Genomic DNA, 26,359 nt, shown 5'->3' with positions numbered 1-26,359 from the left:
AAATCTTTTATAATTTGGATTGGCAAGACGCTTTAGGAAAAGATGAAAATAAAGGAGCAGGCCAAATTTCGAAAGAAAGTCAGGTAGGAGACGAGATTTCGTGAAATAATGAAGGTAAAGTCCAAATTATTTTGTAATCTTGGAGCAAAAGTTCAGATTTTTCCAAATCTATTTTATTCAAAAAACCGTCTTGAGAGACTGTTTTTTTATGTTTCCTACCTTTCCCGTCCATATTTTCAAATTCTTGGAAAAACATATTTTTTACAATTATACCCCTGAACCACCACCACCACCACCTTGAACCACCACCATCACCAACGTCGTTGCCCCACCCTATCACCACCACCGTCACTACCACCATAGCCGCCTCCACCACCTTGAACCACCACCATCACCAACGCCGTCGGACCCACCACATCACCACCATCACCGAAGTCGTCGGCCCCACAAACCCTAATCATCAATGGGTGCAAATCCAAACCTAAACCCTCGTGGGCTAATCGTCGGTAATTACTGCCATGACGTCTTAATCAAAGACGACGTCGTTCTCGCCCAATCCCTCGGCGGCGCCGTCGCCTTCATCTCCGTCGTACTCGACGGCCTCAACATCAATTCCGATTGCATCTCCAAAACCGACAACAATTTCATCTACACCACCAACACCGTAAACCACCCACCTATTTCATCGCCGGCGCATAAAACCACCGTCGTCCATGCTTATTTTATCTTCGACCCGTCGAAGATCCATATGGAAGATCGGATCCTCAAACGGGTCGAATCTTGCGACCCGATTACCCTGTCGGATCTCCCCGACGAAACCCGTTTCAGTTTCGGTATGGCCTTTGGAATTGCGGGTGAGAAGATGCTGGACATATGCGACGTCGTATTGGTCGATATTCAAGCTTTGATTCAAGAGTTTGATGCAATTGATGGGGCTGTGAAGCTTGTGAATTTGAAAGAGAGTGGGTTTGTGCATTTGTGAAAGCTGTGAGGTTAGATTGAGCAGAAGGAGGTAGCCATTAATGGGTTTTGATTTTGTTCATGAAAGAGGTGCCTCTGCTGCAGGTTGAGTGGAATCTATGTCTCAACGGCGTCGGTGATGGTGGTGGTTCAAGGTGGTGGTGGTGGTGGTTTAGGGGTATAATTGTCAAAAATATATTTTTCCAAGAATTTGAAAATATGGACGGGAAAGATAGGAAACATAAAAAAAGCAGTCTCTCAAGACGGCTTTTTTGAAAAAAAAAGTTTTGAAAAAATCTGAACTTTTGCTCCAAGATTACAAAAAATTTGGACTTTACCTTCATTATTTCCCCAAATCTCGTCTCCTACCTGACTTTCTTTCGAAATTTGGCCTGCTCCCTCTTTATTTTTATCTTTTCCCAATGCGTCTTGCCAATCCAAATTATAAAAGGATTTTGAGGAAAAAGTGCTATTTTGGGAACACTCTCTAAAAGGGGCTATTTTGGGAATTTTCCCGTTTCTAATATCCCTTCTCCTTAATCTATGCTATCCATGGGTCATGAGTAAAAATGGTTTGACCCATGAGTTGCAACATTTTCAATATTTTTAAAAATATTATGTGCACATTAGTAACCATTTACAACAATTTAATACATAAAATATTATTATGCTAAATGTATAACTTATTTTTATTAAAGAAGTCAACATTGTTTAACACTAAGGGCTCGTGAATTCACTTTGAATTATAAAAAGCTTCTCACATCATATATATAAAGTATTAATTATACTATTTAATTTAATTTACAGTTAATGTAATTATTTAATTTTGAATCTTTAATTTATTTTTCTCAGCGTAATCATTCTAAATCCGAGATGTTTGTTTTTTTCTTGGAAACCGTCAGTTCCTGTTTTTTTAATCTCATAAACGTTTATCACATAACCAATTACAAAAAGAAATAGGATAATATACAAAAACAACATTTCTTGGCAGTTAATTTTATATGATATGTACCAAATCATTTTATGTAGTTCTAATATTTTGGTTTTATTATTGTTGTAAATCCGTTTGAATCCATTTTTACTGCTTCTTCGAACTCATAGCAGTATTGAATCCATTTAACAAATCCTGTGTAATACACGGGTTCAAAAGCTAGTAGTAATAATAATAATTTTATTAGTTTTGTTTATATATGTTTTTAATTTATCATTTTACTTTTTTTATTTTTGCATGTTTTTTGTTTTATAATTTCTTTTTATTTTTCCTAAAAAATCTTTTTTTTGTGATCCGAAATGGTTCTCAAAGTTCTCAAACCTAGTCATTGGTAGTGGTTCAACTTAGTCGTGTTTTAATTTTAAACAATTCAGTTTCGATTTTCGGCGACAAAAAAAAATGCGTAAAGTTGGCACATGGTTTAATTTAAAACCATCAAATCGAACTACAAGTAGTTCTGCATAATTTTTTTTACTTCGTAAACTATAGAAATATTATACTCAAATTAAAGATAATAAAATAATCGTTTTTTTGATGACATTTATTTTAAAAAATATTAACGTATGAAAAAGTTATGAGCGTTTAAAAATCGTGGGGTAGTTGGGTTAAAAGTGAAAATTAAAGAATATATAATTTAAAGATCAAGGACCAATTTTGAAACTTTAAGGGATGAAAATTGTAATTATTTTGAAAAAAATTCAAAATGCACATGAGTTTTAATGTTAAAATGACATTGTTGCCCCTATTGAATATTGTACCTCATGCATTAAAGGTTGTAAATTACTTAAAGGAAGCGTCTTAATTTGCACATTAGTGATATATTATATATAGTATAGATAATTACAATACAATTAGAAACATAACCAACTATGACCGACTTGCTAATATTGGTCCCTCAAATTTACTGACTTGTGACTTGTAATCTGAAATTACGTCCAACACGCTCTATGTGGGTGGTTCTATTTAACAAATATACTGCATAGGCTACTGCTGCTTTCCAATAATCGTTTAATACAAATAGGTTGTTTCAGTATTTTGGTTGTTTACAAACTCAATTTACAAACCAATTTTTAAACTTACAATGCATACATTTAGTGAATAAATTGGCTATATCAGCAAGAACATATAATTTTTCTCTACTCGTGAAGTAACAAACATGCTTGTGCGAATTCAGGTCGTAATTGCTCGTTAGGGTGTCCGGAATGTTCATCGGGTAAGGGTTTCGAGTAACTAGGGTAATATCGGCAACATTGCTGCCAATGTTCGGCTTCGCATAGTGGGTACCACGTTTGGCTTCCTGTAACATTACCGAATTGGAGATAGTGAAAGTGAATCGGGTTGGGTATTGTCTTAGGCTTCCACCCCATGTGATTTGGCCAGATCAGGTAGCGGGTTCATTAGGGGCGAGTCCTCCGGTCACCCTTACACATTACATGAAGTGTGTGCAACAATGTTATGATCATTTTGCCATACACCTTATTACAAATACGGCAGTACCTTTATTATTTCACTTAAATTGAAATGCATCAAACTTTATTTGTAAGTTGCATAAAAAAAATTACAAGGAGATCATCACACGCTACATAGTTGAACTTGTAACACCCACCCTTTTCTTACGAAAAAGGCTTGCAAACGTTATTGTATACATGCATAAAGAATAAAATTATCCATTCGTCTAGTTTTGTGCTCGAAGCATGGGCGAGTTGAGTGGTGAGTGAGGCGACATGATGTCTTCGAGCCTCCGAGAAGATAGCTTGAGTTGAAGGTTGTTTTGCCAGCATTGTTTCTTAGCCTTAGCCATGGCCTTGGTCTTGATCTCGAGCATCCTAGTTTCGTGCACAAATGATTTGATCCTTTCTATCGCAACCATAACCGTCGCGTCATCCATGTTAGCAAAACATACACGAAACCAACCTGGTTCATTGCAATGGAAAGACGAGCCTGGTGAAACATTTAGTTTGATTTCATTTATTATAATTCGCCAAAACGTCATTTCTGATTCGAAAGTTGGTTCTTTCAAGAAGCGACGTAAGTCCATCCAGAAGAAAAGCCCCGCGTTGCTCTCCAAACTACCTATTCCAACTTGTGCTAGCTCTCTAGTGAACAAGTCGTGTCGGTGCGCCAGCCTGGTCCGACTCTCATGGATAAAGTTATCAACAAAATCATTCTGAGACAGCATCGATGCAACCAGGTTTTGTGTTTGTGTTGAAACAAGCCCAAAACTCGACATTTTGCGTGCGATGTTCACGAGCGTATCATTATAGGAATAGATTATGCCAACCCTGAATCCAGGAAATCCCATGTCTTTAGAGAGACTATAAACAATATGGACTAGATTGTGATCGCATATTGTGGGGAACTCTTGAAGGATTTCAGCTATGCTCACGAATTCGTTGCCGGTAGTCACCGTGCCCGCATAAATTTCATCACAAACAAGGTGGATGTTTTTCTCATTGATGAAACTGACTAAGGTTTTTAAGGTGTCCTTATCAAAGAACGTACCCAAAGGGTTTGATGGGTTTGTTATAAGTAAGCCTTTGACTTTGATGTTTGATTCTTTTGCTTTGTCGTAAGCTTCTTCAAGGGCCTCAAGAGTGACCTTGAAGTTGTTAGAGCTTTCACAGACTACAGGTATAAGCTTGACTCCGGTTCGCCATTTCAAATCGCGATCAAATCTAAAAATATTGAACACACAAATTATGGTACGCAAAAATGTAGTAACTACACAAATACTCTTATAAAAAATAAACTTTGCATAAATAAGTTTGTTGATTGTGTAGTTGTCTCAGCTTCTTGTTGAAATGCTCATGAACTCCTTTTTTTTTTTAAGTGAAGTTGGTTTTGTTGGTAAATAAATAAAGAAATGAAGTCGAAGTATTTAATTTCACCTAAAGGTTCTAAGTCATGTTGAAAATGGATTATAGTTGACCTTGAGTTTTCAATTAAAAACATCAAAACATTAAAAATTTGTTCTAGTCATTAAAAAATATCTAAACAATATTAAATTGTATAAAAGCATACTCAGTTGTTTAGTATAAAGGTCCAGAATGGGGTCAAGTGTTCGGTTATAAAAATAAATAATTCTTGACTCGGAATTGTATAAAACAGTTGTAATAATAAAATACAAATACAAGCTTGACTTCTTTCATCTTTTCTATCTCATCATGAGCATTTTATCATACATGAAAGTGACATCATTAATGATAAATCATGTTCTATAATTATACAATAATTAAAATTTCTTAATACCCAGAATTAAGCCCTTAAATTTAAATTTTCTTTTCTTTTAAACAAATATAATGATTTACTTGATAATAAAAGGTATTTCAAAAGAGTTAAGCCAAAAGAATATATGCATACCCTGGATAATAAGGGGTGGGCACCAAGAAGGCTTCACCAGGGTTAGCCAAGCAAAAGGCCACAGTCTCATGAGCTCCTGTGGCTCCACCGCTCATCACAATCCGATCAGGATCGAATTTCACACGGCTTCCTCTAACTCGACTCATGAAGTTGGCAATCGCGGCTCGGAATTGTGGCAACCCATGATAATCTTGAAAAATGGCAATCTCCTTGAAATCAAAGCCACCTTGCGGTGTGCATATGGAGGCTTCAGGGTGGTTCATGATCCATTCTTGAATCAAATCAAAACAAAGCTGGTTCTCGGCCAGACCCATTTGAATAACCCCAGATGGGTTGGTTTGAGGATGGTATGGGTTGGTGTCATAGGCCTTCCAGCCATCAAAATACGGTGAGTTTTCGCCGTGGCCGTCGTTGGTTGCGATCTTGGATAAGAACTTTTGGGTGTTGTTCAAGCCAACCTCCATTTCTGAGTGAAGTTAAGAGACAGATGGAGGTTGTTTTTGAGGTAATAATTAAGAGTTTAGCTTGATGACTATATGAACTGGTGTAGGGTACTATATATAATGGAAGGTGACGGTGTGTGTGTGTGTGTGTGTGTGTGTTGTGTGTGTGTGGTGTGTGTGGGGGTGGGGTGGGGAACGAATTGAGGTGAAGAAAATAGACTGCTTAACATACATGAAGTTTCCTGTAAATTGAGGGACCATTTTTGTTATATTTTTTAAGTCCGGGGCTACAACGGTTGTCATTTCCCTTTGTTCCTTTCTTTAGAAACAAGAAGTGGTTGATTTTTATAATTATTTGTATAAAATACAAATAATGCAAGGAGTTTTGGGACAATTAGCTTAATATGAGTATTTATTATTTCATTAAAATCAGTAGCATGCTTATCCATCACATCCTGCTTTCGACAATACCAACTAAAATATTAAAACTATATATGTGGAAGAATAGGGCATGATATTATCCAACGTTGTTGAGAAATTTGCATAAGAAATTGACAATCCCTAGATTTTTAATTCAAAGGTTTTTGATTTCGAGTTCATAGTGTGAAAATCCGACGGGATGGTGAAACCGTCAGACCTGGCGGAAGCAGCCTCCTCCACCGTCGGTCTGACTATTTTCTCTTACGTTGGTCACTTCAAAGTTACATCGAAGCCATACTTTCTTCCATCGGGGGAGACAAAACATATTCTATACGGCGAGTTTTTATAGGTTGTTGATTTTGTCAATGGAGTCTGGCAGATCCAATGGAAGGGGATACAACAATTGTCAATTTTCAAACCCAAAATCGAACACATTTTAAAAATTGTACATAATTAAGATATTAAATTATTATTTTCTATGTTACAATTTCATCTATTATGAATAATTAAATAACTTCAAAGCTATTCAAACATCATAATAACCAATCAAATTCAATTAAATGAAACATTTTTGATACACTTTCCCTGTAAATTGTGCTTCATTTTTCTAACTTTTCACAACTAAATATATGAAATTTTATTGTTATCCTTGTATTTTGAAGAGTTTTTGCTTACTTTAACTATCCAACGTCAAATCGATCAAGTTCAAGTTTTCATCTTTTATTCTTGTGTTCAATCCTCGGATATGTTTGTGTTATTTTTCAGCATGCTTTTATCGTTTAGAACTTAATACTATGTGCAGAAATAATTTAACAACAATGCTAGTTCATCAAAAATAAACCTGACTCGCTTATGTATTCATTCAGTTTGGTTAATTTAGTTATTTTGTTATGAAAGATCAAAAAACTAATTCTTTTCATCGCATCAACTAAAAACAATATATTTAATGTGTCGGAAATGAACCCAACATAAAAGTTAAGTTCAGATACGACCGGAACTGACCGCTCGCTTAAACTTGTTTTCCGCCCGTTTAGGATTTTTCTTAAAATGGGCCCGACTTAATAACATGACTAAGAAATATTATAACCCAACTTTATAAATAATTAAAATTAACCAACTTATAAATTTTACGATGGAAACTCTAAAAAATATACAATTATAGAGTAAAATATATATCTTTGCTTTCAAATGTTTAAAACACTAAACTTTGAACTGAATCTTCTAAGTATTTCATTTCTGTTTATTTTCTTGAATCTTATATTGAACCTAGAAATATTTTCTAGGGCTGCTCGTCGAACCGAACTCATCCGGTTCAGCTCGCTTAAACGCATAGTGCGCTTTTACTCGTTTATTTTAACATGTGAGTTTTTCAAAACCATTTTTTATCTTTTAACATTTTTGGGGCGTAACACGTTACCGTCCCTCTTTGTTATTTCATGATCATTGTTTACAAAACGATTCGCAATTATGTCATGCATGTTAATAATATCTTTCATATTGTTGATGAAGACTATACGTGTATAATGTGCAATGTGTTTATCGTTTACGGTTTGTACATCAATAAATCAATTCAAACATCAAAGAGGGACGGTCCGACAGGACGTACCTGCGCCGCCTAGACAATGTCCCGGTTGGACTAAATGGTGGTTATCATTCCGCTAGGTTGGGGTGCTACTTTTGGTTGCTTTCCATTTACTTTACGTTTGAATATATTGTATTCTTAATAGGTGAATCGACAAACATTATATGTGTGTGTGTGTGCACGCACAAAACTTATGAAAGCTCACCAACATGTGTTGTTGACAAAAAAAATATTATTTTAAATGTATTGCAAGTTGAATCTGTTGATGTGCTAAGGACGAAGACAATTAGTTTACTTTAGGGTGTATTAAATAAAGGCTTATGTGCTATATGATTAAATGAATTTTGTTTTGTTTTCTATTATGAGAAATTGTGTACTTGCTACTTTGTGAAATGGAATAAATATAATTATTGTCACTTTAATAGTATTATGAGCTTATGAGTTATCTGTATGTTGCACTCGGGCGTATTCCGTTTAAAGTGGCGTGTTACGGATTGTTATTAAAGCCAGGGTGTTACAGGTGATGGTTATGTTAGGTATGAAGTTCAAGGGACGGCTAAAATCGGAAAAAGGTTGGTCAAAATGGTTATTTTAGGGAGTTTTCCTTTTCATAATAATTTGTAATAACCTAAGTAAAATTCAAGAGTTAAAATCTCTCTCTCTCTCTCTCTCTCTCTCACACACACACACACACACACACATATATATATATAGGGGAAGGTTAACGTACAATAATCGGTTATCGTACATTAGGTACGCGAGCTTTTTGAATGTCGATTTCAATTTCACGCGGTGACATAATTGTAAATAACTTAAATTTAATTCTATGATCTAATTCATCAATTGATTCATCAAGCGTCCATCCATATCAATATAATTCAACCGTCGATCAGTATTAAACTAATTTGCAGATCGATATCAAACTAATTGAGTTAATTATCTAACCCTAAAAATGTTCGTTGCCTGCAAATAAAACAGAACGTTTTATCAAAACGTATAAGAAGAATCACAATTTAAGGCAGAGTTTCAACCTAGAATCACAAATAAAACGTATAAACCTAGAATGTATTAATAGAACCTTTAAAGGTTTAAAACGTATAAGGAAGAATCACAAATAAAACATTTCAACCTAGAATGTATTAATAGAACGTTTAAAGGTTTAAAACGTATTAACAGGACGTTTAAAGGTTTAAAGCTAATACGTTCTGTTAATACGCTTTAAATCTTTAAACCTTTAAACGTTCAGCTAAAGCGTTTTTAGCTTTAAAGGTTCAATGTCAAAAACCCATCATCCAGAACTCAAAATTGATCGATTGAAACTTCAAATTGATGATTAAGTGAATCGATTTCAAAGATTAACCGATCAATTAGCTCAATTTCAATTCAACTAAACAAACCTTAAATACACCAACACGTTATACAACATTCTAAATACACCAACACGTTATACAACATTTGTATTAAAGAAAATTGGTTTTGAATATTATAAACTTTGTCTTATTGACAAATAACAGTCCTAATTTAACACTTAACTGGTGGCGGTCCCAACTAAAGTTGTATATGTTTACAACAGTCCGCGACTAACAAATCACAACGCCGTTAGTTACAAGTCGCTCGGAAAACTCTCATTTTTCGTTAGAAAACTCAACCTGAACACCACCACCACGAAATGACTCACCATTAACCAAGTGCCACCACCACTTGAGCACCACCAATTGACTCCGATGGTAGTTTTAGGGTTTTGGTAAACTCACTAATTGGGACTTTTACTAGAAAATGTTCATAAAGGTCTGATCTAAGGTTACAAAGAGGTCTTGGTCGAAAAGATTGAGTATTCCGGCAACAGATATAATTTTTCGGGCCAAAAACATTTTTCCAACGGCTGCAATTAACAACGTTAGGGTTCTGTTAATTGGGGACCATTGTAAATGCAACTTTAGTTGAGACCGCCACCAGCCAAATGTTAAGTTAAGACTATTATTTACCAATAGGACATAGATGAGATTATTTAAATCCAATTTTCCTTTTATTAAGACCATCACAAATAGATAGTGTTTTTGTGAAAACACTCACAAAAACACTATCTTTCTCCTCTTTTCTCTCTCCTCTCTCATCTCTCTCCATCACAAATACATTCTTTATGCATTCTTTTACAAGATTCTTTCAACAATGTCTCTCCTTCATATCATACTATCTTTTCTTCACATCATCATTTTTTCCAGAAAACACCCTAAGAATTCTCCTTTGTTAATGCTTTAATGTACAAATTTTGTGAGAAAATATCAATCACATTCAATAATTTTATTACCTAATCATTCAAATTTTGTTTTTAAAAGCATTCCTGTTTCTTTTCCCATCTACTAATCAAATTTTAGGAAAATCATTTAAACAATTACTCCAACTTGTTCCTTATCTGGGTCTAAACCGTTTTTCCGTTTTTGTATGCTCTGAAAGATCTAAGTTATGTTCTATTGTGGATTGGGTTTTGTTAAGCACTTAAGCTCAATGGTATCCTAGGCCGGTGGTCTTGTCTAGAGTTCCAATTTCGTCATACGAGATTGCAGAATTGGATAAATTATAAATGATGATTCGGTTTTTGTCTTTTGTATCAGGTGATGATAGATGGTCATAGTCGTGGGATGCAAATGAGGTATTTACGATTAAATTATCAAAAATCTTGTTCATTTTTTAGTTTGACCATCAACGAATTATGCGTTTAATTGGAATAAGTGGATGCCAAAGATGGCAGGGATCATCACTTGGCGAGCTAACTTAGACAGATTACCGACTTTAAAATTGATAGCAAAAAGAAATATAAGGGTCAAGTCGGTGATGTGTAAGTTTGTAAAGACTAAGGTGAAACAAAGAAACAATTGTTGCCTTTTGTCATTTTCCTCGCTGTATATATGACAGATTATCTCACAACGTATAATATCCTATCGGTTTATAATTTTGGTATTAAGGACGTTTTAGAGGTGCACACGTTCTTGAATGTGTCAAATAAATTGGGGAATGTAATTAATGCTATCATCCTTACTATTTTGTGGTGCATTTGGAGGCCCCGAAATGATTTGGTGTTAAGTCGAAAAACTGCACTCGCGAAGTAGTTGAGGAAGTTGCAACTCTTAAGTTTTTTATGGGTTCGAAATCGGTTGAAATGTTCTTCTGTTTCTTGGAAGGGTGGAAGGAAACTTAGTTAGGGTAATAAGATGGGTGGGCAAATTGTGTGTGGAATGTTTTTCGGAGGCTTTCGAATTGGGGATGTACTTTTAAGGGCTAGCTACTTTGCCTTTATTTTCTTGTTTATAATATAATTTTCATTGCTCGTTCTAAAGAACAAAAAACGAAATAAGTTCTTTAACCGTCTCAAATTTTTAAGGGAAAATAAAGTAGTCCCTCATATGTGAGAGCAACTATTCATTGCGGTATCCATTATTTGATAATTTAATGATATAAAGAGAAAATAATAAAAATAAATAACGAAATAAATATTATTTAATTCAAAAGAAAGAGATCTAAAAAAATAAGATATGCATGCTTTTTTAAGTTTTTTAACTTAAAAGAGGTAAATTTTGAAACTAGTGTCTTTAATTAAACTATATGAATAGGGAGAGAACTCTAGGGGATGAACAATAAAAATGATATTTTGGCTAAATAGGTTAGCAAGACATTTTGGTCTTTCGTTTTTGTAATTAATGGTAGAGACCAAAGTATAAGTAAAAAGAGGGAAGTGGATGTACTTTGGGGATAGCCATGTCCATAACTTTCATACGGTATTGGTTTTTTTTTTAAGTTGCGCCACAATGTCGAGCACTCTTTTAAAAAAAAGTTGCATCGCAAAATCACCCTTAATCCTAATTAAGAAGAGTGTCATATGTCATCTCAATAATCATTCTCAAGCTTCTTAGACAAAACTTCATTTTTAAGAGGATCCACCCCAGTAACTGTAATTGTAACTGCCCTTAATTATACATATAACCATTATAAGTGTATGCAATTAGCTGATTATTGTAAACAATTATTGGGTTACATATTTTAAAAGCTGAATTGACAACTTTATATTTAAGTATTTCACAGCTAATATGGACAATGACATGAGAAAAACAAAGTTGAATTTACTAAACAATTAAAACCGTATGATGCCCTTTTCATACTCGTACTCCTACTTGTACCCTTATTCTTTGTTCCTCCTACCTCCTAATGTTGGCTCACCGTCACAAATCACAACCTACCCCCATGCCACGCTTAGTATGGAATCAGATTTATAAATCATATATGGTACGTGGGAAATAATTAGTCGGTCTCTAAAATTTGAATGAGTCCTGATATGACGAGTGTCCTTACTTTCTTGTATTGCATACATAGATTCCTCTTATCGTGTTTGGGTTAGATATCTAAATGATCGCTAGTGAACATGTGGTTATGATATACAGTACCCCTTAATCCTTATTATAGATCTCATAGCGCGGACCTTCCAAAAACGCTGCACAATATTGTCTTGATCCATCGCTTACATAAACTAAATATAAAATCCCTTGCCAACACGACACTGAACTTAGTTTGCTAAATAGCTAATCTCTTCTCCATGAGTCGTGAACTCTATAGTGTAAAGCTCCAGTTTTGTGACAATGTTGGGGCCCCTTGTCTTTCACTTAATATATTATTTCGCAACAAATATGTGGAGATAGATTTCCATTTTTTCATGGAGAAAGGCACACAAGGAGCTCCAAGTTGAGTTCATGATTCATCTCAGCAAAATATTAGCTTTTTAATGTGTTCATTAAGCTTCTTTCTACATTAGATTGGGTCTCTATATTAGCCACGTCATCAACCACATCATCATCAACAACCACATCATCATCAACGCCATAAAACATAAACGGGGGGTTAGACTCCTTTAGAAAAAAAATCGATGGAAGAATATATGTTGAATGTTGAGACTGTCCTGATACACACTACAAGAAAACTGCATATTAGCCGCGACATATGTCGCCGCTAATAGTAGTAAAAATCGCCGCTAATACTATTAGTGGCGACATGTCGCCGCTGATAAATCGCCGCTGATAATTTGTCGCTAATAGTCACATGCCTTCGCTGATAAGTGCCCGTCGCCGCTAATACACATGTCGCCGTTAATACTCTTTCGCCGCTAATAAAATCTGTCGCCGCTAATAGTAGCAGGCACGCAGTCCAGCACCACTCTATTTTCGGTTCCTTTCCTGACCAGTTTTCCTGCATTTCATGATAATTTCCAGATTTCCAAAACAACACAAATCCAAAAAATTTCATACGCATATATCATAAACATAAAACATCGTCTAAGTAGTTAAGATAAAACACGAAAACAACCGTATTAAACATTACAATCGTCTAGATAAAACATCGTCCAATATACTCTCACTCTTCCTCATCCATGTCGTCTTGGTCGAATAGATCATCATGATTCCTTGATACCTTGTTCGATGAGGGCGAGGCATTATGTTGTGACATACGAGCTAGAAACTCCGGGTCGCTAAAAATTCGATCTAGTTGAGCCTATAAGTAAAAAGAATAATTAATTACTAACATGTATGGGTCAAAATTACCTAAACCAAATTACCAAGATAAAAAATATATATATTTTTTACTGGTGTAAAGAATGGCTGTGGTGTCGGCTCCTTATCACATTGATCCGCGACACTCGAAGATACGACTATAGAAGGTTTAGGCCCGATACCTCTCGTACACCCGCGTCGACGACCCAACACCTTTTCAAATATTCCGACCGCATTTGAAATCGGCCCATCAGTTTCTTCAAATTCGCCTTCACTATTAGGCTCAGTTTGCTCCTCGATCTCACTCCTTAATTCATTCTATATTTTACAACAACACAAAAGATGATTAATATATTTGAAAAATATACTTTAATAAATATATGTGAAAAATATACTTTAAATAATACATACATATTGACGCTCCGCCACCTCACTATCAAAAGTGTCATCACATCGACAATGAGCTTTCCTAAAATCTTGGAGCTCGTTCAGGCGCTGTATAACATTAAATATTAATATGCAGACAAATAATATATATATATATAAATTTTGTATGTGTAAAAATATAAATCATTACATTTTTGTAGCCATAGCTACTATAGGATGCCGTCCCCCCCCCCCCCCCCGGGTTTGTGTATTGCTGCTTTTGTCGGTTTGCTATGTTGACCGACGACCGATTTTCATGTGACATGGTCTGAAAAAGGTCGATAGATTTCTTCCAATTTTCTTCACTCATCTCCGTGGGGGGTTTGCTCTTTGTTAAGTCTATATTAGCATTCCACCCACAGCCTTATAATGGCCTTTTGCTTTGCTTTTTCGATCTCTATATCGCTTTGAGATATAAATACTGCTTCTATTATCTTTTTGTATCTCTGTCGGCTATTGGCGGTATCTCAATTTCGTCAGTCCACTTAGCTACACCTCGTCGAAATTACAACGGTCATAACGTAGACGGCCGGAAAATATTAACGGTACCTCGCCGACCAACCCGAATAACAGTAAATATACTACAAATATCTCCCCCTCTCTAACCTGCCTCACCGTAACTCCGATACACAACCATCATCGTCGGCAGCCACACAAACGAAATCCACATACCTCCCACCCACCCATCTACACGCCACCACACATCACCACCTTGTTGGTGTTGAGAAGATCTGCTCTTCCCGTTTACCGTCACCATCATCATCGGAAGTACTCCGCCGCACAGCCGGTTAACTCTACTCCGGCAGCCACCGCCGCCACCTGAATTCCAACAACTATTGGCCGGTTAATTCGCTCCTCGCATTCACCATCATCATCGGAAATGAAGTGATTATTATTATTATTATTATTATTATTATTATCTACCCGTATTATTATTATTACTATTATCATATTATATTATTATTAGTATTATAATAACGTTCTCTCCGTACAATTACCAATTACCCCCAACATTCACATCTCCGTACAAGTCCTCCGGCAGTTTTTCCGGCGGTATCAACTGGAAAGCTTCCGACAACAGGTAAGTCTCTCTTCTCCACTCGCCCCTCGTCTCCACCACAAACCACCCGCAAGCCACCGCTCGAAACCGAAGGAGCGAGACAACGAGATCGTAAGTCGGCCGGCGAATTTTTTTTACGTCTTATTTATAGTTTTTGCGGTACACAGGTATTTCTACCCCTTTAATCTTCACCATCCTCACTAATCTTGTTTCTTTCTGAGCACTTTTGCACTTGTCAATTTCACAATTTGAGTTGGGTTTAGCTGCCCGATTTGTTTGAATAGAGCTGGGTATTGGGTTTCATGATCTAACTTCAATTGCTGTGTTATTTCTACACACTATTATTATTATTATTAGTTTTTGTTACTATTATTATTATTATTACTATTGATTTGGTGTTCTATTGCTTGTGTTTGTGTGATTAGTTGCAACCATAGAGCGTAGGAACCATGACTATTACTTGAGACCATGTCCTGAAACGAGGGGTGTAGGAAAGAGTAAAGATAGGGAGCGTATATTGTCTTTGGCTTCTTGGAATGTAGGAACATTAAATGGTAAGTTGCTAGAATTGGTAGATGTGCTTAAAAGACGTAGTGTTCAGATAGCATGCCTCCAGGAGACTAAGTGGAAAGGACATAGAGGGGCTGAGTGTAATGGGTATAAGTTGTGGTACTCGGGGTCTGATGGAGCTATGAATGGAGTGGGGTTTCTAGTGGCTAAGGAAATACACACTAGTGTGGTGGAGGTGATAAGACATAATGACAGGATTATGGTGTTGAAATTAGTACTAGGAGAGGAAGTAGTGGCAGTAGTCTCCGCCTACGCGCCTCATGTAGGCCTAGGGGATCAGGAAAAGAGAGAATTTTGGGATTGCCTAGACGCAGTGGTAAGGGGCATACCTAGGGGGGAGAGGATTTGCATAGGAGGTGATTTTAATGGACACATTGGTAAGGCTAACGATGGTTTTCAAGCCGTACATGGGGGTTTCGGTTTTGGTGATAGGAATGAGACCGGAACAGATCTTCTAGAGTTTGCGGTGGCACATGACCTAGGTATTATAAATTCTTATTTTAGGAAACAAGATTCTCATTTAATCACTTTTAGCAGTGGCGGACGCGACAAGCAAATTGACTACCTTTTGATGAGGCAAGGAGACCGACGTTGGTGGAAGGACTGCAAAGTCATACCTGGGGAGGCAGTTGTGACTCAACATCGACTACTAGTGACAGATATAGCCTTCAGAAATAAGCTGACTGTTCGAGAGAAGAAAGGTACACCGAGAATTCGATGGGGAAACTTGAAGGACGAAAATCTCCTACTGTTTAAGGATAAACTCATACTGCATACGCGGGCTCGACTAAATGGGGACTCAACTCATATATGGGAAGCTATGGAGACAAAGATCATCCAAGTAGCAAAGGAGACTCTCGGGGTCACAACAGGAAAGACAAGTGGGCATAAGGAGTCTTGGTGGTGGAATGACGCAGTGCAAGACAAGATAAGGGACAAACAAGGATGTTTTAGGGAGCTAATGAGGTGCACGAATGAGGAGGAGCGAGTGGAATTGAGGGACAACTACAAAACGGCCAAGATAGAGGCGTAGAAGGCAGCGGCGGAAGCAAAGAAGGCGGCCTTTAAACGGATTTATGAAAGTCTAGAAACAAAAGAGGGGGAACATGTTATGTTTAAGATTGCCAAAGCCAGGGAGCGTAGAAGGCAAGATCTCGGACCGGTGAAGTTCATAAAGGATACAGATGGGCATGTACTGGTCAAGGAGCAGGACATCAAGCTAAGATGGCAAACCTACTTCCACAATCTTTTTAACAATGGGAGAGCTTACCAAGAAGAACATGACAACACAAACTTTCAACGACAACAATCGAATAACTGCTACTGCCGACGGATCACACGAGAAGAGGTGAAGGATGCACTTAGGAGGATGGGAAGGTCTAAGGCGGTTGGCCCAGACAACATACCCATCGAGGTGTGGAAGTGTCTGGGGGAGGAAGGAGTCATGTGGTTAACTACTCTGTTCAATAGTATTCTCAAATCAGGTAAGATGCCAGACCAGTGGAGGAGCAGCGTTGTAGTTCCTATCTATAAGAACAAAGGAGACGCCCAATGTTGTGGTAACTACCGAGGAATCGCTAGGAATCAAATAAAAGAAGCTAGTTAATTAAGTAAATGACAAATAATTAAATGAAGAATATTCAAATTAACAAATCACTTACACCAAGATGCTCGAACAAAGCATTTTTCTCCGCTTCAAACACATTCGCCCAACTTTCCTTATCAAAGGCGATGTTCCTCCCCATGTATATTCCCACCTCGCGAATAAACATGTCGGCAACCTCACCAATCGGAATGAATGTAGCACTCCTGTCAAATATGAGAGACAAAGGCCCCCCATTTTTCTTGTATGCAGCTGCCAATTTCTTATTTTTGGCAGGACCTCGTCCCTTACGTCGAGCAGGTAATGCTACAAATAAAATTAAAATTTATTAGTCACAACATGTATATTTATAACAATATATCTATTTATAATAAATGAATAAAATATAGTAAATAACTAAATTATAGTAACCCTTACCATCCTCCTCGTGAACACCTCGCCAAAAACCACCTGAAGGTGGCAGATCCTCGGCACCATCGCCGCCATGTCCTCGAGGCATGACGTCCGCCATAATCTGAAAAGTTATAAGATATGCAATACAAATATATAATACGATTCAAGTTTTCTATTGCTACATAAAAATACAAAGTTTTCTTATAACCACATACAAATACAAATTACAACTATTATTTTAATCAAACTCTCCCTCGGATTCTTCAGTGTCTGCCTCCGATCCCTCCGTGTCGTACTCAAAATCATCCTCGTCATTATCACTCTCGTCATCAGACAATGTATTAGCGGTAACCATTGGCGGATTAACTTCACTTGACATCTCACCCACAGTGACATGAGAAGACATGTTTAACAAGTTTTGAGTAAAGTCAATGGAAAGTAAACAATTAGATGAAGAATTGTTATGAACAACGTCAAGATCTTCTACTAAGTCATTGTCAACATTTTGAGCATTTTCAACGCGGCCATCGTTTAATGTAGGTAGATCCCAAATTTTTCGATGATTAACATTCTCGACAACCCATCAGTGGTTATTATTTTGTTTTCCTCGACAAAGTTCTTGAATGTAAAACACTTGTTTGACTTGTGAAGAAAATATGAGTTGATCTTCTTCGTCCCATTCGTGCTCTATGTTGATACTGGTGATATTATTATCATGTCTAACACCCCTTCGAGTATTAAACCATAACACAACTCAATGATCTCTTCTACTTGGCCATAGTATTTCTCATGGTTCACTCCTTCTGCTAGAACCCCGGAGTTTTGCGTTGTTCGTTCTACGTCACGACCACGCACCATAAACCGAACACCGTTGACTATGCAAGCATTGTAAGTAAAGGCATTTATTTCCACACCCATTGAAAGAGCATACATCTCTAGGTGGAATTCAGGGGAATTTTGTACTTTCATCGAATATAACTAACAAATATAGAATAATGTATTACTTCATCAGGTAAATGCATAACTAAATGAAAAGGGAAATACCTAACAGATTATATAGATTACCTTCTCGAGAGACCATTTCGGGAATTTAGTTTTAACGTCATCTTGGGGATGTTCATATTTGAATTCATTAAGTCGACGACAAAAATATAGACCCAATAAGGAAAGAGAAAATACTTAACAGATTATAAAAAGTTAAAGAGATGAGCACTTACTTCATATAGTCCCTAACTTCTTAACAGCTATCGAGGACAAACTATTCGAAATTGAGCTTCTCGTTGATAGTAAGATATTTGATCTTCTTTGCGCTAGCCGGGCGACATTTAGACTCAAACACCCACAACTTAGTTTTTTCGACAACGGCATCTTCGTTTCGGTCGGGGTGATTGAACCGAGTTTGAACATCTCGAAGATACATCGAACAAAATGATAGATCCTCTTCAGCAACATAACCTTCAGCTATAGAACCTTTTGGCCTTGCCTTGTTTATGACATAATGTTTTAGTTTTTTCATATACCTTTCAAACTGATACATCCATCTCATACAGACTGGACCTCCACGAAGTGCTTCATCTGGTAAATGCAAAACTAAATGAACCATAATGTCAAAAAACGCTGGAGGATATATCAACTCTAACTTGCACAATATCAAAAGAATAGCTTTCTTTGCTTTCTTCATATCATCTACCGATAGTGTTCTTGAACAAAGCTGCTTAAAGAACGTGCAAAGGTCTACTATAGGCGTATAAATATCTTTGGTCAAAAACCCTCGAACACCAATCGGTAACAAGCGTTGCATGAGAATATGAAAATCATGAGATTTCAACCCAGTAATGTTAGAGTTGTTATCTGTGACTCTCTTGCTGATATTAGATCCAAACCCATCCGGCAGTTTAACATCCTTTATAAATTGACAGAAAAGCTTTCGATCACCGACCTTTAATGAGTATTTTCGGTGGGGCCTATAAAACTTGTTACCCTTTCGTTCCAACCATTGTGTTCTTCGAATATTTAGATTTTTCAAGTCGACTCATGCATTTGCCGTGTCTTTGGTTTTATCGTTCATTAGAAGAGTACCCAGTAAACTATCGCACACATTTTTTTCGATATGCATTACATCTAAGTTGTGCTTCAGCTGGAGAGAGGACCAATACTCAAGTTCAAAAAATATGCTTCGTTTGTTCCAGTTCAACTCGAAATCCTCTCGCTTTCTCTTAACACCTCCAAAATCGGGATGCTTGCCCGGTACACGATAAAGTAGACGACTTAGTTGATCTTCTATGTCAACAGCACTAAATTGTTTTGGAGGGGATCTTGTCTCGGGCTCGCCGTTAAAGTCCAAACTTTTTCTCCATGCGTGGTTAGCATGTAAGAATCGGCGGTGACCGACATATACGACTTTATTTGTTACGTGCATTGAAGGAGTGTCTTCGTTACAAGTCGGGCATGCCTTGTAGCCTTGCCCTCTCCAACCAGATAGACTACTACGAGCTGGAAAGTTGTTTATGGTCCATAATAGCACCGCCTTCATTGTAAAGAATGTGCCGCGTCTTTAGTACGTACGCCTTCTTGCCACAAATGCTTAAGCTCACACACCAAGGGCTTAAGGAAAACGTCCATGTCTTTTCCGGGTGATTTAGGGCCAGGAATTAGCAAGGATAACATGAATGAGGACTTTCATGCATAGCCATGGAGGCAAATTGTATGCGGTGAGTACAACTGGCCACGTGCTATGAGCCAAAGACATGTTACCAAACGGATTGAAACCGTCAACTGCAAGCCCTAGGCGAACATTTCGGGGTTCCCTCGAGAAATTAATGTCACACCCCGACTAGCACAATGTGGAAGCAAAAAACGGGAATGTAACAGACACCTCTGGTATCAACACATTGTTTATAAAGAAACATTACAAACTAACTTACAATATATTACATTTCTTTGTTCTATCATTGTTTTACAGTCTAGGTGATACAAACAAAACTAGTTCGTTAACTATACGATCTTACTACTAGTATCCTTGCTTCTATTCACAAAGCATCAACCACACACCTTGGGCAAGTAACAGATCACCAAATCATTCCGATTTAGGTACACCTGAAAAGCAGTTTAAAACAGGTCAACTACTAGAGTCGGTGAGTTTCACAAGTTTCAAGAAAATAGTAATGAGTGTTCACAAGTTAACACTTGTCATTATGAAATAAGTATGTATGTATGTAAATGATGTAATTATGCTAAGCTACAGTGAAGCCTTGACTGTATGTGCTGCGTGCATCCATTTCCCACGCTCAATCAACCACTATGGCCCCTTTTCCGCCCACAACATGCCCCAAGTAGCTATGTCTAACACTACATAGCGTGTTGTATAATTATGGTCATGTGCAAACGGGGTATAGTCTCAGCAATACATGCCGGCTCCGTTTGGGTTTGTTAAACAATTAGTACTATTCACAAGCCATCGGCTCGTAGTTAATCACTATGTTAGTGGGGACTTTCGTGTGTTAGCATTTAGATAATTCACATCAATACATGTTTCAGGTATGTATATGTAATCAAACATTCTTTTCACCCCAAAAGTTCGTAAAACTTTTTAAAGAGTGGGGTCATGAAACTCACGGTTTAGTAGATAATCAGTACTGTATCAGCTCGTGGTTTGTTCGGTCCGCTAGCAGTAGTTCCTATAATCAATATTATAATAATATTAATATTTTAATATTATTATAATCTCAATACTAAAATGGGCTGTATAACTAATCTGGGTGTAGCTGGAACGCCCAGAAAGTGGCAATAGGCTTAGGTTGTGATGTTGTTCAATGTCTAATACTTAAAATCGAACTTGGCTCAGATTCCCGTTTTCCCAGCTGCGCCAAGTTGTTTGTTTACGCGTTTAGAAAACAGTTATGGGAAAATAAGCTTGGGTAAATGTATTGGTTAATAAAATGATTTAAGTTATAAAGAAGGATCACATACTGGGGTCCCGGATTAGCCACGGGGCCCGTTTCCATTTATTCAGTTTGATTAAGAAGAGACGCGCACAATCCACCCGAATTGTTCAGGTTTCTCATAGAAAAGTTCGTTTTTACTTAATTATTCCAAAAATATGATTTTTGATTACTCTTGGTGTTTTGATATTCCCGCAGGTTCGTTAATCGCGAACTTGCTGGTTTTTATAAAAACTAAATTTGTTTAATATTCAAATTAGCATAATTAATTAACTGTTAATTATTAAATTATGAAAATTTAGCCACTTATCAATTAAAATATGTAGAGTTTTATAAAAATATTTCTGGAATTATTTACTGATTTATTAATTTATAAAAATTCATTTTATCAGCTATATTTCGCCTGAAAATCATCCGTTTATCCCAAACAATTTCCAAAAATTCCACAAACATTTTTGATTACTCAAATCATGTCCCAAAACAACCTTTATCAATTTCAGAATGTAAAAAGCTCGTGCGATATTCTTTTCGGCCCAAATTCGGCTATAAAAATTCACACGAACGCATATACACGAAACACCTTTAGACTTCTCCAAATGATCCCAAAATTCATATGTGATCAAAATACATCAAATATGAGTTCCCAGAAAAATTTCATAATTTTTGAAGTATTTTAGCTATTTTTCCCAAATAAACGTCCCAATTTGGTAATAAATTCGCCAAATATTCTCGGATGGTTGAACAATTACCAAATTTAAACAGGGTCTCATTGAAATGGTCCCTGATGTACCTGAAAAATTTCAAGGCCTAATAATATGCACATCATAACCTTAACCTATACAGCCCGTAAGCGAGTGTTTCGGCATTACCTTAGTGATTTTGGTTCGATTTCGCCCTTCTAATCAAGTTTTCAGGCTCTTGTACTTCTATACAAGATAGATACAAGTCCTATATCACAAACAAAGCAGGTTTCATCAATATAACAGCCCTTTAACTTAGGGTTTCGGCTAGTGCACAAAAACGAACTTTTGAACCGTCGTTTCAACCCTTTAATCCGTGTTTATGGCCAAAAAAACTATCAAACCAGGTTCCCTACCATGTGAATGATCAAAAAATGTTTATGGACCATTTTTGGGATTTTTACATGGTTAGGAATGATTTTTAGTAATCAAGACATGTTTTTATGGTATTAATCAAGGTTAAGCAAGTACAAAAGTTACTTATTTAAGCTCCTTACCTTAGGGTTTGAAGGATTCTGGAAAATAAGGTTTAGAGCTGCTTGTAACTCAACTTCTTATAAATTAGAATGAATAAACAAGTTTGCAAAACAAGTTTTATAAAAAGAATGGGGGGTGGGGTGGGCTGGTCCGATCGGAAGTCTTCATGGGCCCCCTTTGGGCTATTTTGGCCCAATATTCTGATTTCTCAAGCCCAAATATGAAAAGCCCAGTCCAAATTTAGTTCGGGTTCGGTTTTTGGCGCGAAAAACTTATCGGGTGCGTTAAACAGCGCGAAAACGTGTGTTTTTCGGCTAGTTTTGTGTAAAATTATAAAAACATACTATATGTTTGTAAAAATCAAAAATATTTTCACGGATCGCTTAAAACATTTCAAATAAGTGTTTGGTAAGTCTTTTTTGGCTTAACGGATGATACAATTCTTGGTTTGTAACTATCTTTCTCATTTAAATCTATAGCGGGTAGTTAAACGAGCATGTTTTCGTTTAACTTGTTTGCTATCAAACTAATGCCATATTACTAATATTTTAGCTTGTATAGATCGTATATCACTTATAGATGCCCCCCCGAGATATCTGGGTCATAACCCGACCCGTTCGGTTAATCGTTCGTTTGTTACGCAAAAGGCGTTTATTTGCTTAATCGGTAAATACGTACTGAGGTGTACCTTGTTTTGGCTCAAATGTCACAATTAAGGTACTTTTTATCAAATTCTTTCCATGAAGATCCATCAACAGGATAACCCATCGTACCATCTTCTGACGTCCGGTATTGTGCCATATCATTTCTTTTGCCGTATGCCTCGAACAATACAAACGTCTTAGTCTGGGGGTCAAAGGAAAGTATCGTAACACCTTGTGAGGTACCTTTTTGCCCTTTTTTTTATATCAACCCACCGAATCTCGTTACAAACAGGACAATTCTACAACGATTGGCGTTCTGCCCAGAAGAGAGCACAGTCATTTTTGCACACATCTATCGACTCATACCCCATGCCAATCTTCTTTAATGTCTTTTTCGCTTCATAATGCGAAGCGAAAATCTTGTTGCCTTCTGGATGTGAAGATTGCAACAGCTCGAAGAGCTCATCAAGCGAACTATTAGTCCATTTGTTTTTCACCTTTATATGCATAAGCTTTGCTAAAAAGTCGAGGGAAGAAAACTTGGTACAACCAGGATATAATTCTGACTGGGCTTCCTTTAACAACTCTTCAAAATCATCACGGACATCACTACTGTCTGAACCCGAGTCCCTATCATCAACGTTGGTATCCTCTTCCCTACATTCATTCATAACGTCTTCGATAACGTTGGCCATATCGTTAGTTGGCGTAATCTCGTCTACAATCACAACTAGAGGAATTAAACTTTCACCGTGATAGATCCACTCAGTGTACGTCCGACAAAATCCATATGCACGCATATGACATTTCATAGTTTTGTAAGGTATTACTAAAGAGTTCTGACGTTTTGAACACGCACATCTTACAAAGCCTCTGCTATCAACTTGGTTTTTGCACATCTCGATAAAAGACTGGAGTCCTTGCTGATACTCAGTTGATCTAATGCTTGGATTGATAATCCAATTTTTATCAGCGGACATGATCATACAACTGAAACATAATTTAGGGTTTCATGCTACGGGAAAATATTAGAAGATTGTTTGGACGGCCGATTAAGTATTTACAAGGGTAGGCTGCTAAACCCACCTTTTGAATACTTTATCTCATATATGAATATGTATTACACAATTGTTTGTTTAAGAAAAATTCGGTAGCATTTCCCCTTAGCTCCCAAGTATATATATATATATATATATATATACCCGAGGAGCAAAAGGAAAATGACAACCGAACCTTTCTTAAATGAACAATCATGTAATACACATTCACATCCTAAATGAGATAAAGTATCCAAAAGGCAGTCCCAAAATGGGGACAACCCAAAATTGATTTCTAAATCAATTTTGGGCGGGTATTCTAAGTTCGTGATGATTAAAATGAGTCGGTTTTACCTTTTTAGTACCGTCTAAAAGGGTCCGTTCAATATTTAATTTTTATAATAACTTCATTACACTAGTAATTATATTTGAATAATAAAATAATAGGTAAACTTTGGATGATTTTTACATGTTTGACTTGTTTCAAATATCCCTTCTTTTCAATATGAATTAAAAGGCTCGGGATCGGGATAGTTTATTATACGAGCTAACACAAAAACCACCATTGTTTAAACACACAGATCGAGCATAAAAGTATGCTCGTCTAGTAAACGAGCCTGTCATTTGTATAATATTTTAACAAATATATTTAATAATTATTAATTAATATATATGATATTATGAAAAAATAAAAAAATAACTAAATAATATATATTATTTTATACATAAAATTATAATAGAAAAAAAATATAAAAATAATAATAATTACAACAAAAATAGTTAATATATAGTAAACGAACCGAGCCCGAGTTGGGCTCGGCTCGGCTCGGCTCGGCTCGTTTCCACCCTTATTAACACCATTGTTTAAACACACAAATCAGTCCTAATTAACACCATTGTTTCAACAGATCGGCAATTATACCAGCAAAACCCCTAAAATTATAAATAAACACATCACATAAAACTATTGAAACAGCAATTATACCAGAATTATACGGGCAATTAAACCGGTGTGGTGGTAGCTTCGGAGTGGTGGCCGGCGTCGGAGGCAAAGTGAGCAGGAGTGGTGGCCGGCGTGGTGCGTCTAAGTGGTGGCTGGCGTCAGAGACAACGATGGAGCCAAGACAGCCGTAGTGGTGGCCGGAGACAACGACGGAGACAACTACGGAGCCAAAACAAAGTGAGATAAAGTGAAAAAAGGATGAAGATAAACATAAACCTTACCGTAGTGGTGTCCGGAGACAGCGACGGAGCCAAGACAGCCGGCGACAACGGCGTAGTGGTGGTCGGCGAGATGTTATGCTGAGCAGTGGAGACGGTGAGGTGTGGTGAGGAGCAAAAGAGAGGGAAAGGAGGTATAAAACCCACGGGATATATTTTGCTTATTAGCGGCGACGGATTTCCAAAAAAACCTACCCATTGGATCAAAACACCTTTTAACGGTTCAGATTCGTTTCTAAAAACAAAAACGCGGATCGTCAAATGTCGCCGCTAATAAGGTCGCCGCTAATACCCGATTTTCTTGTAGTGACATTTTTTAAGTTATCTTTAACGCCAGCTATTGACCAATGAGTCAAAGTTGGACATCCCTAAATAAACAACATTTGGTGGTGTAACTAATAATTCATTTTCATTGATGTAATCACATTACGAGTCATGTCCTTCTAGTTCCTCGTAGCACATTTTATGTCAGCGGTAGTTCACAACTTCTACTATTAGGGGGTGTTTGGTACAGAGAAAAAGAATGGGAAGAAATGGAAATAGAAATGGGAGAGAAATGGAATTGGAGAGAAATAGAAATGGGTGGAGAATTGACAATCATTTCCTTTGTTTGGTACAATAGAGAAATGGGTGGAGAAACGGGAGCAGAGACGTGATTAGGGTTCCGCCTCGGCATCATCATGGTGGAGAAATGGTGGCTCATAGACGCGTCGCAACACCGCGAACGGAGTAGAGCGTCATCATCATCGCCTCGCAACACCGCCTCGCGATTTAGGGTTTCGTTTTGGCTCAGAGACGCGAACGGACGTGGCTGCGGCGTCGGCCGCCGTGCCGGACGTCGGCATCATCATCACCATCGCCGGTCGGAGCATCATCATCATCATACGCGAACGGAGTAGAGCAGAGACGCGATTTAGAAGCAGAGAGAATTCCATTTCTCTTCCAAATGGAGAGAAT

At 37.1% G+C, this 26,359-nt stretch overlaps 1 protein-coding gene and 1 pseudogene across 1 annotated transcript; one reads left to right on the top strand and one right to left on the bottom strand.

The window, feature by feature from the left end:
• Nucleotides 1-463: 463 nt before the first annotated feature.
• LOC143531242 (inositol 3-kinase pseudogene) lies at nt 464-982 on the top strand (annotated as a pseudogene).
• Nucleotides 983-3,528: 2,546 nt separating this feature from the next.
• Nucleotides 3,529-5,848, bottom strand: LOC143531235 (1-aminocyclopropane-1-carboxylate synthase-like). The gene is made up of 2 exons (XM_077026577.1): nt 5,312-5,848; nt 3,529-4,626 (listed from the first exon to the last, which is right to left on the bottom strand). Exons 1-2 carry the CDS (start codon nt 5,773-5,775, stop codon nt 3,627-3,629), a joined length of 1,464 nt encoding a protein of 487 aa, XP_076882692.1. The 5' UTR covers nt 5,776-5,848; the 3' UTR covers nt 3,529-3,626.
• Nucleotides 5,849-26,359: the final 20,511 nt, after the last annotated feature.

Source organism: Bidens hawaiensis, unplaced genomic scaffold, assembly GCF_021521415.1.
Source record: "Bidens hawaiensis isolate Kalapana, Puna unplaced genomic scaffold, B.hawaiensis_p1.1 tig00009111_1, whole genome shotgun sequence".
Lineage (NCBI taxonomy): Eukaryota > Viridiplantae > Streptophyta > Magnoliopsida > Asterales > Asteraceae > Bidens > Bidens hawaiensis.
Note: the sequence above shows the minus strand (reverse complement) of the source record. Positions and strands in the feature narration are given on the sequence as shown.

Bases quoted from the DNA above. Each gene is read 5' to 3' on its own strand.
- LOC143531235 (XM_077026577.1), bottom strand. From the start codon at position 5,775: ATGGAGGTTGGCTTGAACAACACCCAAAAGTTCTTATCCAAGATCGCA. The intron at 4,627-5,311 runs GTATGCATATAT...CAATATTTTTAG, and splicing joins CCCACCCCTTATTATCCAGG to ATTTGATCGCGATTTGAAAT.